The 14,047-nt window shown below is 50.7% G+C and overlaps 1 protein-coding gene across 1 annotated transcript; it reads left to right on the forward strand.

The window, feature by feature from the left end:
• Nucleotides 1-803: 803 nt before the first annotated feature.
• GP1BA (glycoprotein Ib platelet subunit alpha) lies at nucleotides 804-13,403 on the forward strand. The gene is made up of 3 exons (XM_054536017.2): nucleotides 804-1,029; nucleotides 9,779-10,342; nucleotides 10,576-13,403. Exons 2-3 carry the CDS (start codon nucleotides 10,262-10,264, stop codon nucleotides 12,658-12,660), a joined length of 2,166 nt encoding a protein of 721 aa, XP_054391992.2. The 5' UTR covers nucleotides 804-1,029; nucleotides 9,779-10,261; the 3' UTR covers nucleotides 12,661-13,403.
• Nucleotides 13,404-14,047: the final 644 nt, after the last annotated feature.

Consider the following 14,047-nt stretch of genomic DNA (forward strand, 5'->3'; position numbering starts at 1 on the left):
TAATTTTTGTATTTTTAGTAGAGAAGGGGTTTCGCCATGTTGGCCCCGCTGGTCTCAAACTCCTGACCTCAGGTGATCTGCCCACCTCAGCCTCCTGGGATTACAGGCGTGAGCCACCGTGCCTGGCCCCATTAGGTAACTGTCCAATGCTCATTTGCCTCCTAAGCTCCCCTCTTTCAAAGCCCCTAATGTCTATTATTTCCATCTTTATGTCCCTGTGTAACCATTGTTTAGTTCCCACTTTTAGGCGACAACATGTAGTATTTGGTTTTCTGTTTCTGAGTTAGTTCCCTTAGGATAATGGCCTCCAGCTCCATTCATGTTGTTGCAAAGGACATGATTTCATTCTTCTTAGTGGCTGCATAGCATTTCATGGTGTGTGTGTTTGTGTGTGTATCACATTTTCTTTAATTAATTTTTTTTTTTTTTTTAGACGGAGTCTCACTCTGTTGCCCAGGCTGCAGTGTAGTGGCTCAATCTCAGCTCACTGCAACCTCCACTTCCTGGGTTCAAACGACTCTCCTGCCTCAGCCTCCCGAGTAGCTGGGACTACAGGCGCCTGCCACCACGCCCAGCTAATTTTTGTATTTTTAGTAGAGACAGGGTTTAACTATGTTGGCCAGGCTGGTCTCAAACTCCTGACCTCAAGTGATCTGCCTGCCTCGGCCTCCCAAAGTGCTGGGATTACAGGCGTGAGCCACCGTGCCCGGCCTAATTAATTAAGTTTTAGAGACAGGGTTTCACTCTGTCACCCAGGCTGGAGTGCAGTGGCATGATCATAGCTCACTGCAGCCTCCAGCACCTGGGCTCAAATGATCCTCCCACCCTAGCCTCCCAAAGTGCTGGGATGACAAGCTGGAGCCACCACATCTGACCTCACATTTTCTTTATCCAGTCAACTGTTGATGAACACATACCTTTTCTGACGGTAGCTTCATCTGAAGGCCAGACCCCATCATAATCACCGAATAATGCCAACAGCTGACAGCTCACCTGGAGTTACACATTTCCCGTCCACATTCAGAGAAGGTTTGTATACCTTAACCATCAAACAAGAGTCTTGGGTTTCATTATGAAAGGACCAACTTACTTCCTATTTCTATCCCTGGGCCAATCACTATGACCATGAACACCCTAATCAGCTTATGTCAGGGTACTTGTTGGGTCCTTAAACTGTGTCAAAGAGGAGGGAGTCTTGAGTGGCTTAGATCCATTCTCGCAGCTGAGAGTCAATGTCATCGAAAATTCTAGGGATGAGGTAGGAGTAGTTTCTCAAAAGAAAAAAGAGTAAAAGTTGAATGGATTTCAGATAGATCTCTAACTAATGTCTTCTACACAAATTCTTTTTTTTTTTTTTTTTTTAAGATGGAGTCTCATTGTGTCACCAGGCTGGAGTGCAATGGCGCAATCTCGGCTCACTGCAACCTCCGCCTCCCGGGTCCAAGTGATTCTCCTGCCTCAGCCTCTTGAGTAGTTGGGACTACAGTCGCCCGCCACCGCTCCCGGCTAATTTTTTGTATTTTTAGTAGAGATGGGGTTTCACCATGTTGGCCAGGATGCTCTCGATCTCTTGACCTCGTGATTCACCCACCTTGGTCTCCCAAAGTGCTGGGAATACAGGCATGAGCTACCACGCCCCGCATCTTCTATACAAATTCTTTAGAAATGAACTATACTAGGGTGGGCGCATAGGCTCAGGCCTGTAATCCCAGCACTTTGGGAGGCTGAGGCAGGTAGATCACTTGAGTCCAGGAGTTCAAGACCAGCCTGTGCAACATGGCAAATTCCATCTCTACAGAAAAACAAAAACAAAAATTAACCAGACGTGGTGGCACATGCCTGCAGTCCCAGCTATTAGGCAGGCCAAGGTGGGAGAATCGCTTGAGCCTGGGAGGTGGAGGTTGCAGTGAGCCACAATCATGCCACTCCACTGCACTCCCGTCTGGGTAACAGGGTGAGACCCTATCTCAAAAAAAAAAAAAAAAAAAAGAAAGAGAGAGAAAGAAAAAGAAAGGAAGGAAGGAAGGAAAAATAAATGAACTACACTAGAGAACTGGATTAGGGGCCAGGTGCCGTGGCTCCCACCTGTAATCCCAGCACTTTGGGAGGCCGAGGTGGGCAGATCACCTTAGGTCAGGAGTTCAAGACCAGCCTGGCCAACATGGTGAAACCCCGTCTCTACAAAAATACAAAAATTAGCCAGGCATGGTGGCGTGTGCCTGTAATCCCAGCTACTCAGGAGGCTAAAGCAGGAGAATCGCTTGAACCCGGGAGGCAGAGGTTGCAGTGAGCAGGTTTCAATGAGCCGAGATTGTGCCACTGCACTCCAGCCTGGGCGACAGAGTGGGACTGTCTCAACAACAACAACAAAAACAAGAACTGGATTAGGTTTCTTCGAATGCATGTAACAGAAATCTACTCTAGCTAACTTAATCCAACAGAAATTTCTTGGAAAGAGATACAGGAGCTCACTGGATGTAAGAAACAACGCAGGACGGCTCAGGAATGAGGTAACTTTGGGGACCTTAGTAGCAGGAACTTCACTACAGCTTTTCCTGAACACTTTGCTGAAATGAATGAAGACCAGTTCTGCATCCTCTTATCACCTTATTCACCATGTGAAATCCTAGGAGGAGTGCGGTTGTCCATGATTAGGTCACACCCCTGGGCTAGGCTCAGGTAATAAGGTAACCGTCCAGTGGGTTCACCTTGCCCGCTGCCTAGACAGAGCCGATTTATCAAGACAGGGGAATTGCAATAGAGAGAGTAACTCACACAGAGCCGACTGTGTGGGAGGCCAGAGTTTTACTGTTACTCAAATCAGTCTCCCTGAGCATTCAGGGATCGGAGTTTTTAAGAACAACTTGGTGGGTGGGGGAAAGCCAGTGAGCCGGGAGTGCTGATTGATCAGATCAGAGATGAAAATATAGGAAGTTGAAGCTGTCCTCTTGTGCTGAGTCAGTTCCTGGGTGGGGGCCACAAGATCAGATTAGCCAGTTTATTGATCTGAGTGGCGCCAGCTGATCCATCAAGTGCAGGGTCTGCAAAATATCTCAAGCACTGATCTTAGGGGCAGTCCAAGGAGGGTCAGAATCCTGTAGCCTCCAGCTGCATGACTCCTAAACCAGAATTTCTTTCTTTCTTTTTTTTTTTTTTTTGAGACAGTCTCGCTCTGTCGGCCAGGCTGGAGTGCAGTGGCGCGGTCTCGGCTCACTGCAACCTCTGCCTCCCAGGTTCACGCCATTTTCCTGCCTCAGCCTCCCGAGCAGCTGGGATTACAGGTGCCCACCACCACACCCGGCTAATTTTTGTATCTTTAGTGGAGGTGGGGTTTCACCATGTTGGTCAGGCTGGTCTCAAACTCCTGACCTCAGGTGACCTGCCCACCTCGGCCTCCCAAAGTGCTGGAATTACAGGCGGGAGCCATTGCGCCCGGACTCCTAAACCATAACTGCTAATCTTGTGGCTAGTTTGTTAGTACTACAAAGGCAGTCTAGTTCCCAGGCAAGAAGTAGGTTTGTTTTGGGAAAGGGCTATTACCGTCTTTGTTTTAAACTATAAACTGTAGTCCGGGTGTGATGGCTCACGCCTGTAACTATAAACAATAAACTAAGTTCCTCTCAAAGTTAGTTCAGCCTATGCCCAGGAAGGAACAAGCACGGCTTAAAGCTTAGAAGCAAGATGGAGTTGGTTAGGTTAGATCTCTTTCACTGTCTCAGTGATAATTTTGCAAAGGTGGCTTCAATAACAGGAAGAATATTAGGGAAGGAACTTATTTATTTATTTTGAGACAGGGTCTCACTCTGTCACCCAGGCCAGAGTGCAGTGGTGCAATCATGGCTTTCTGCAGCCTCAACCTCCCGGGCTCAAACAGTCCTCCTACCTCAGCCTTTTGAGTGGCTGGGAGGTGGAGACAGGAGGACTGCTTGAGCCCAGAAGTTCGAGACCAGCCTGGGTAACATAGTGAGACACTGTCTCTACAAAAAATTTTAAAAAATAGCTGGGCATAGTGGCACATGCCTGAGGTCCCAGCTACTCAGGAGACTGAGGTGGGAAGATCGCTTGAGCCTGGGAGGTTGAAGCTGCAGTTAGCCATGATGGCACCACTGTATTCCACCCTGGGTGACAAAGTAAGACCCTCCTATCTCAAATCACACCAAACCAAGCACACAAAAAACACAAAAAGCTATCTCCAAAACGGCACCACATCCAGACGGTCCTTTTTGTTTGTTTGTTTTGTTTTGTTTTGAGACGGAGTCTCGTTCTGTCGCCCAGGCTGGAGTGCAGTGGCACAATCTCCGCTCACTGCAAGCTCCGCCTCCCGGGTTCACGCCATTCTCCTGCCTCAGCCTCCCAAGTAGCTGGGACTATAGGTGCCTGCCACCACGCCCGGCTTTTTTTGTATTTTTTAGTAGAGACGGGGTTTCACCGTGTTAGCCAGGATGCTCTCGATCTCCTGACCTCGTGATCCGCCTGCCTCGGCCTCCCAAAGTGCTGGGATTACAGGCGTGAGCCACCGCGCCTGGCCTCCGGATGGGTTTATAGGTGAACTCCACCAATCTATATAGAACAGAAAATCCCTATCTATAACTGTTCCAGAGAATATAGTTTTCCAATTTATTTTACAAAGCTAGCATAACTCTGATCATAAAACCAAACAAACAGAAAAACAGACAAAGATCCCCAAAAGAGATCTATAAGCCACTCCTATTTTTTAACTTAGATGCAAAAGTCCTAAATAAAATGTGAGCAGGCTGGATGCGGCAACTCATGCCTGTAATCCCAGCACTCTGGGAAGCCAAGGCCTGCACGAGGTCAAGAGATCGAGACTGGCCGGGTGCAGTGGCTCACCCCTAAAATCCCAGCACTTTGGGAGGTCGAAGCAGGCGGATCACCTGAGGTCGGAAGATCAAGACCAGCCTGACCAACATGGAGAAATCCAGTCTCCACTAAAAATACAAAATTAGTTGGGCGTTGTGGCATATGCCTGTAATCCCAGCTACTTGGGAGGCTGAGGCAGGAGAACCCAGGAGGCGGAGGTTGCAGTGAGCCAAGATCACACCATTGAACTCCAGCCCGGGCAACAAGAGCGAAAAAAGAGATCAAGACCATCCTGGCCAACGTGCTGAAACACCCTCTTTACTAAAAAAAAAAAAAAAAAAAAAAAAAAAAAAAAAAAAAAAAAAAAAATTAGCCAGGTGTGGTGGTGTGCCTGTAATCCCAGCTACTCAGGAGGCTCAGGCAGGAGAATTGCTTGAACCTGGGAGGCGGAGGTTGTGGTGAGCCAAGATCATGCCACTGTGCTCCAGCCTGGCAACAGAGCGAGGCTCTGTCTCAAAAAGAAAAAAAAAGTGAGAAAATCAACTCAGAATTGTATTGACCAAGTAAGGGTAATTCCAAGGACTCAAAGATGCAAAATTTGGAAATGTATTAATATAATTCAGGGCGTGACACGATGGCTCACACCTGTAATCTCAACACTTAGGGAGGCCGAGGCAGGCAGATTGCTTGAACTCAAAGTTCACAACCAGCCATAGCAAAACCCATCTCTACAAAAAACACAAAAATTAGCCAGACATGGTGGCACGCGCCTATAGTCCCAGCTTCTTGGGAGGCTGAGGTAGGAGGACTGCTTGAACCTGGGAGGCAGAGGTTGTAGTGAGCCAAGATCGTGCCACTGCACTCCAGCCTGGGCAACAGAGCCAGAAGGCGCAAAAAAAAAAAAAAAAAAAAAAACCAGGACATTGACATCTGAAGAAAGTAAAACACAGAATCACTTTAGTAGGTGCCAAAGCAGGTGAGTCTATGGAAAATCCTTCAACTTCAGAATCTTTGGAGAAGCGGAGCATGCTTCAGTTTTCCTAGCTGAAAATGCCAGATACTTGCTTTCCCAGACTCTCTTGCAGCTGAGTCACAGGCACATGCCCAGTCAGACTCACCCAGACTTTGTTTTGTTTTGTTTTGTTTTGTTTGAGACGGAGTCTCATTCTGTCACCCAGGCTGGAGTGCAATGGCGCGATCTTGGCTCACCAAAACCTCCGTCTCCCAGGTTCAAGTGATTCTCCTGTCTCAGCCTCCCGAGTAGCTGGGATTACAGGTATGTGCCACCACGCCCAGCTAATTTTTATTTTTAATAGAGATGGGGTTTCACCATGTTGGCCAGGCTGGCCTCGAACTCTGACCTCAGGTGATCCACCTGCCTCGGCTTCCCAAAGTGCTGGGATTACAGGCGTGAGCCACCGCGCCTGGCCCAGACTTTGAATTGGGAGCCAGGATCACAAAGGAATAGGGACGGTGTAGGATTTTGTCTGCAGCAGGTGCTGTTGTGATAACACTGTTTCTGGTTCAGCAACACGAGCTCTACACACTTCCATAACCTGGTCTTGCAGCAGGAGCAGAATTTTGCTCACCGGACTGGTTCTGCAGCCTGGTTCTGGGCGCTGTTCCTGACTGCAAAGCTCCATGTCTGCTTCTCCAGACCTCACTGGGAAGTCTTTGAAGTAGCCAGGGTTTTTTTTGTTGTTGTTGTTTTGTTTCGGTTTTTGTTTTTTCACCCATGACACTGTCCCAGGAGGTCCTGAGAAAATGTGCCCCACCAACGTATTTTTAATGAATTCCTTTGCAGCCTAAATTAGGCAGACCATTTTCTGTTGCTTGCAACTAAACATTCTGATACAGTAAAATGCCCTCAAAAATCAACAGCCGGCTGGGCGCAGTGGCTCAGACCTCTCATCCCAGAACTTCGGGAGGCTGAAGTGGCCAGATCACTTGAGGGCAGGAGTTCAAGACCAGCCTGGCCAACGTGGTGAAACCCCATCTCTACTAAAAATACAAAAATTAGCTCGGCATGGTGGTGTTCACCTATAATCCCAGCTACTTGGGAGGCTGAGGCAGGAGAATTGCTTGAACAGGTTGCAGTGAGCTGAGATCATGCCACTGCACTCCAGCCTGGGTGAGTGTCAAAAAGAAAAAAATAATCAACAGCCTCTGGGCTCGCGGTCCTTGTTCAATTTCACGGCTTCTCGCTAGACAACCTCCCACCTCACTTTCTATACTACCTTGTTTTCCCCAATTTTCCAATACCTTTGCAGCTGGCAAATTATATAAATGGCAAATCTGTGGATTAACTGCATCTGGCTTAAGTGTCTATCCCTTGTCCAGTCACCAGCTGGAAGCAGATAGGGGCAGGCTCAGGCGGCTGCATGGAGCCCCTACTGGGGAACAGTGCAGGGCCACATCCTCATCACAGAAGGGGCAGTGGACCAACAGGCAGGGCATGGTGTCTGACTTTCTGTAATACACATTTAACCTGGTCTTGGGAAGTCAGAAAAGGCTTTCCAGAGGAAGGAATTCTGAGCTGGAACTTGCCAAATAAGTAAAAGTTAGGCAGAAGGGGATAAGGGTTGAAGAAAAAGTTCAGGCACAGGAGAGAATGATCAAGAGGAAGGGCAGAGTGGTAACAGGTGGGGCTGGACACGCAGGCAAAGGTGAGATCTTGCAGGACCCGGCAGGCCATGTTGGCAACTTTAGACTTTCTCCTGAGATCTATGAGGAGCCATTGGTGAATTTATTTATTTATTTATTTATTTAGAGACAGAATTTCGCTCTTTCGCCCAGGCTGGAGTGAGGGGGCGTGATCTCAGCTCACTGCAACCTATGGCCCCCGGGGTTCAAGCGATTCTCCTGCCTCAGCCTCCCTAGTAGCTGGGATTACAGGTGCCGGCCACCACGTCCGGCTAATTTTTTGTATATTTAGTAGAGACGGGTTTTCGCCATGTTGGCCAGGCTGGTCTCAAACTCCTGACCTCAGGTGATCCACCTGCCTCGGCCTCCCAAACTGCTAGGATTACAGGTGTGAGGAACTGTGCCTGGCCCATTGGTGAATTTCAAGCAGTGGAAGGATATGAGCAAATGTGCAGTTCTGAAAGACCACTCCAGTGGAGAATAAAGAGAAGAAAGGGAATTGGGAAGTTGGGAGACCAGCAAGGAGGCTGTTGCAGGGAAGCAGTAGCGAGAAGATGGTGTCCTGGGTGGGGCATGGTGGCTCACGCCTGTACTCCCAGCACTTTGGGAGGCCGAGGTGGGAGGATCGCTTGAGCCCAGGAGTTTGAGACCAGCCTAGGCAACAAAAAAATTTTTTTCTGTCTCTAGAAAAAAATTCTTAGATCAGCCGGGTGTGGTGGTGCATGCCTGTAGTCCCAACTCCTTGGGAGGCTGAAGCAGGTGGATCCCTTGGGTCCAGGAGTTTGTCATTGAGTGAGGCATGATTGCGCCACTGCACTCCAGCCTGGGAGACAGAGCAAGAGAGACCAGCCTGGACAACATGGTGAAACTCCGTCTCTACTAAAGATACGAAAAATTAGCCGGGCATGGTGGCGGGTGCCTGTAATCCCAGCTACTCAGGAGGCTGAGGCAGGAGAATCGCTTGAACCTGGGAAGCAGAGGTGGCAGTAAGCTGAGATCGAGCCATTGCACTCCAGCCTAGGAGACAGGGCAAGACTCCATCTCAAAAAAAAAAAAAAAAAAAAGAGAAAGAAAGAAAAAGGAGGAAGAGGAGGAAGAGGAGGAGGAGGACGACGACGAAGAAGAAAAAACAACAACCTTGGACTAGGAATGCTGGCAGGATGGTGTGGATGGAGAGTAGATTTGAGAGAGACGGGAGATAAAATCAGCAGAACTTGGTGATGGGGATGAAAGACGGGAGACGTTAGAGATGACTATTAGGGATTTTGTTTGTGTTGATTGAATGGTTAGGTAAATGAGTGGACGATGGTGCCATTCACCAGGCTGAGCAACACAGGAGGAGAAGCCATTTGGAGAGAGATGGTGAGTTCAGCTTTGAACATATTGTTTTGGTGTCTATGGGACACCCAAGCAGAGATATCCAGAAGGCAGCTGGACATATGTGCTTGTGTCTCAGGAGAGGGGTCTGGACTAGAGACGTAGATTTCAGAGTCATTAGGTTGTAGGTGGTGGTTGAAGGCAAGGGAATGGATGAGGATAATCTCAGGTGGTTGCATAACATAAGAAAAAAAGAGAAGGCCGGGCGCGGTGGCTCATGCCTCTAATCCCAGGACTTCCGGAAGCCAATGTGGGTGGATCATTTGAGATCAGGAGTTAGAGACCAGGCTGACCAACATGGTGAAACCCCGTCTCTACTAAAAATATATAAATTAGCTGGGAATTGCGGCGCACGCCTGTAATCCTAGCTACTCGGGAGGCTGAGGCAGGAGAATTGCTTGAACTTGGGAGGCGGAGGTTGCAGTGAGCCGAGATCGTGCCACTGCACTCCAACCTGGGCAACAGAGTGAGACTCCGTCTCAAAAAAAAAGGGAAAGAAGAGAGCCTAAGCACAAACTCTGGGGGCAGTTTAATTGTTCAAGAAGGGGAATCTATGAAGGAGACTGAGAAGGCCCAACCAAACAGGTAAGAAGAAAACCAAGAAAATTACAGGGTCATGTGTCATAGAGGCCAAAAGGAGAATCCCAAGGGGCGAGTGGCCATGGGTATGCAGGCTGCCAAAATAAAGTAAGATCACAGCGGAGAAGTGTCCCATGGATGTAGAGGAGGGAGTGTATTAAAGACCTTGGTAAGAACCGAGTCAATGGAGTAGCAGGGGAAAGAAATCAGCATAGACTGGGGTGAGAAGGCAGAGAGAAAGGTGGGAGAGAATTAAAAGTAGGCAACTCTCAGAATACAGCTGTGAAGAGGAAGAGAAGGGGGCATCTGGAGAGGTTTTTTTTTGTTTTTAAGATGGAGTTTTGCTCTTGTCACCCAGGCTGAAGTACAATGGCACGATCTCGGCTCACCGCAACCTCCTTCCACCTCCCGGGTTCAAGCAATTCTCCTGCCTCAGCCTCCCGAGTAGCTGGGATTACAGGCAAGCACCACCACACCTGGCTAATGTATTTTTTAGTAGAGACAGGGTTTCCCCGTGTTGGTCAGGCTGGTCTTGAACTCCCGACCTCAAGTGATCCGCCCGCCTCAGCCTCCCAAAGTTCTGGGATTACAGGCGTGAGCCACACGCCCGGCCCTGGAGAGGTTTTTAAAAGATGGCAGAAGGCTGTTTGGAGGAGTCCACCCCCATCTCCCCTGTGTAAAAGGAAAGCGGAAGAAAGAACCACAAAGAGGGCTTGGGGGAAAGCCGTGGAGTGAGGCGATAAGGGCTTGTGTCCAAGGGATTCCCGGTCACTGGAATCCCTATCAGGCCTGCATTTCCTCCTCACCCCCATCCCCTTCCTTGCCACTGGCTTAGTCCTCCATGGGGCTAGAAGAGAGAAGGACGGAGTCGACTGGCACCCTAGAAGACGCTCTGTGCCTTCGGAGGTCTTTCTGCCTGCCTGTAAGCTGGGGTTGGTGCTGGGGCAGGAGAGGGGTCTGAGGGAGGGGAAGGAGCCAAGGGCCTGGAGCTAGTAGTTTAAGTTCTGCAGGCAAGGGTGGGAGACGGGAGTAGGGAAGACAGGAGGTGTGGATGCTGTTTCTGGAAGCGAAGCTGCGGGGGGGAAGAGGGCTGGGGCCTGGGGGAATGCTTCCAGGGGCTGCAGGGGGGTCCACTCAAGGCCCCCTTGCCCACAGGTCCTCATGCCTCTCCTCCTCTTGCTGCTCCTGCTGCCAAGCCCCTTACACCCCCATCCCATCTGTGAGGTCTCCAAAGTGGCCAGCCACCTAGAAGTAAACTGTGACAAGAGGAATCTGACAGCACTGCCTCCAGACCTGCCGAAAGACACAACCATCCTCCACTTGGGTGAGAACCTCCTGTACACCTTCTCCCTGGCAACCCTGATGCCTTACACTCGCCTCACTCAGCTGTACCTAGATAAGTGCGAGCTCACCAAGCTCCAGGTCGATGGGATGCTGCCAGTGCTGGGGACCCTGGATCTATCCCACAATAAGCTGCAAAGCCTGCCCTTGCTAGGGCAGACGCTGCCTGCTCTCACCGTCCTGGACGTCTCCTTCAACCGGCTGACCTCGCTGCCTCTTGGTGCCCTGCGTGGTCTTGGCGAACTCCAAGAGCTCTACCTGAAAGGCAATGAGCTGAAGACCCTGCCCCCAGGGCTCCTGACGCCCACACCCAAGCTGGAGAAGCTCAGTCTGGCTAACAACGACTTGACTGAGCTCCCTGCTGGGCTCCTGAATGGGCTGGGGAATCTCGACACCCTTCTCCTCCAAGAGAACTCGCTGTATACGATACCAAAGGGCTTTTTTGGGTCCCACCTCCTGCCTTTTGCTTTTCTCCACGGGAATCCCTGGTTATGCAACTGTGAGATCCTCTATTTTCGTCGCTGGCTGCAGGACAATGCCGAAAATGTCTACGTATGGAAGCAAGGTGTGGACGTCAAGGCCATGACCTCTAACGTGGCCAGTGTGCAGTGTGACAATTCAGACAAGATTCCCGTCTACAAATACCCAGGAAAGGGATGCCCCACCCTTGGTGATGAAGGTGACACAGACCTATATGATTACTACACAGAAGACGACACTGAGGGCGATAAGGTGCGTGCCACAAGGACTGTGGTCAAGTTCCCCACCAAAGCCCACACAACCCCCTGGGGTGTATTCTACTCATGGTCTACTGCTTCTCTAGACAGCCAAATGCCCTCCTCCTTGCACCCAACACAAGAATCCAGTAAGGAGCAGACCACATTCCCACCTAGACGGACCCCAGATTTCACACTTCACATGCAATCCATCACATTCTCCAAAACTCCAAAATCCACTGCTGAACCAACCCCAAGCCCGACCACCTCAGAGCCTGTCCCGGAGCCCGCCAGAAGCCCGACCACCCCGGAGCCCACTCCAAGCCCAACCACCTCAGAGCCCGTCCCAGAGCCCGCCCCAAACATGACCACCCCACAGACCACCTCAGAGCCCGCCCCAAGCCCGACCACCCCACAGACCACCTCAGAGCCCGCCCCAAGCCCGACCACCCCACGGACCACCTCAGAGCCCGCCCCAAGCCCGACCACCCCATGGACCACCTCAGAGCCCGCCCCAAGCCCGACCACCCCACGGACCACCTCAGAGCCCGCCCCAAGCCCGACCACCCCACAGCCCACCCCAATCCCGACTATCGCCACAAGCCCGACCATCCTGGAGTCTGCCACAAGCCTGATCACTCCAAAAAGCATCATATTTTTAACTACCACAAAACCCATATCACTCTCAGAATCCACCAAAAAAACCATCCCTGAATCTGATCAGCCACCAAAGCTCCATGGGGTGCTCCAAGGGCGTTTCCAGAGCTCCAGAAATGACCCTTTTCTCCACCCCGACTTTTGCTGCCTCCTTCCCCTGGGCTTCTATGTCTTGGGTCTCCTCTGGCTCCTCTTTGCTTCTGTGGTCCTCATCCTGCTGCTGACCTGGCTCAGGCATGTGAAACCACAGGCCCTGGACCCTGGCCAAGATGCTGCTCTGGCCACAGCCACACAAACCACACACCTGGAGCTGCAGAGGGGACGGCAAGTGACGGTGCCCCGGGCCTGGCTGCTCTTCCTTCGAGGCTCGCTCCCCACTTTCCGTTCCAGCCTCTTCCTATGGGTACGGCCTAATGGCCATGTGGGGCCTCTAGTGGCAGGAAGGAGGCCCTCAGCTCTGAGTCAGGGTCGTGGTCAGGACCTGCTGGGCACAGTGAGCATTAGGTACTCTGGCCACAGCCTCTGAGGGTGGGAGGTTTGGGGACCTTGAGAAAAGAGCCTGTGGGCTCTCCTGTTGGAATCTAGTTGGGGGTTGGAGGGGGTAAGGAACACAGGGTCGTGGGGGAGGGGTCTTAGTTCCTTTTTCTGTATCAGAAGCCCCATCTTCACACCACAGGCACAATTTCAGTCCCAGCCAAAGCAGAAGGGGTAATGACATGGAGTTGGGTGGGTCACAGGACAAAGCTCCCGATGCTGCATGGGGCACTGCCAGATCTCACAGTGAACCATTTTGGCAGAATACAGCATGGTTCCCATGTGCATCTATGCACAGAAGAAAATCTGGAAAGTGATTTATCAGGATGTGAGCACTCGTGTCTGGATGTTACAAATATGAGTGGTTTTATTTTCTTTTTCCCTGTTTAGCATTTTCTAGTTTTCCACTATTATTGTGTATTATCTGTATAATAAAAAATAATTTTAGGGTTGGGAGTGATGGCTCATGCCTGTAATCCTAGCACTTTGGGAGGCCGAGGCGGGTGGATCACCAGAGGTCGGGAGTTCGAGACCAGCCTGGCAAACATGGTGAAACCCTGTCTCTACTAAAAATACAAAAATTAGCCAGGCATGGTGGTGCACGCCTGTAATCCCAGCTACTCGGGAGGCTGTGGCAGGAGAATCGCTTGAACCTGGGAGGCAGAAGTTGCCGTGAGCCAAGATCGTGCCACTGAACTCTCCAGCCTGCGTAACAGAGTGAGACGCCATCTAAAAAAAAAAAAAAAAAAAAGAAAAGAAACCTTCTGGCCAGGTGCAGGGGCTCACGCCTGTAATTCCAGCACTCTGGAAGGCTGAGGTGGGTGGGTTGCTTGAACCCAGGAGTTTGACCCAGGCTTGACAACATGGCAAAACCCGATCTCTACAAAAAATACAAAACATGAGCCAGGTGTGGTGGCGTGCACCTGTGGTACCAGGTACCTGGGTGGCTGAGGAGGGAGGATCACCTGAGCCTAGGAGATGGAGGCCGCAGTGAGCCCTGATGGTGCCACTGTACTCCAGCCTGGGTGACAGAGTGAGAGCCTGTCTCAAAACAACTTGGTTTCTTTTGATGAAGAGTGGCTGGGGCACCTGTCATGAAAATTCACAAGGCTCCAACTGCCCCTACCCTGGTCACAACTACTTATCCAATAGACCTCGTTACAGCCTACACTTCCCCTGCCTGGGGTGCCTCCTCTCCTCCAGGGCTGGCCACGCACCAGGCCACCCCAGGCATCAGATCCAGCTCAAAAATGGTCTTCCTGGAGTTTAATGACAACTGCTGAGACCTACCTGGCAGCAGCCTGCAGTACTAGGGGCAAAGGTGGGTGGCTGCTTTGCACCTGCAGCCTCAGAAGTGCAGCTCTCCTCACTGCCCAGGT

The sequence above is a fragment of the Pongo abelii genome, chromosome 19, assembly GCF_028885655.2.
Source record: "Pongo abelii isolate AG06213 chromosome 19, NHGRI_mPonAbe1-v2.0_pri, whole genome shotgun sequence".
Lineage (NCBI taxonomy): Eukaryota > Metazoa > Chordata > Mammalia > Primates > Hominidae > Pongo > Pongo abelii.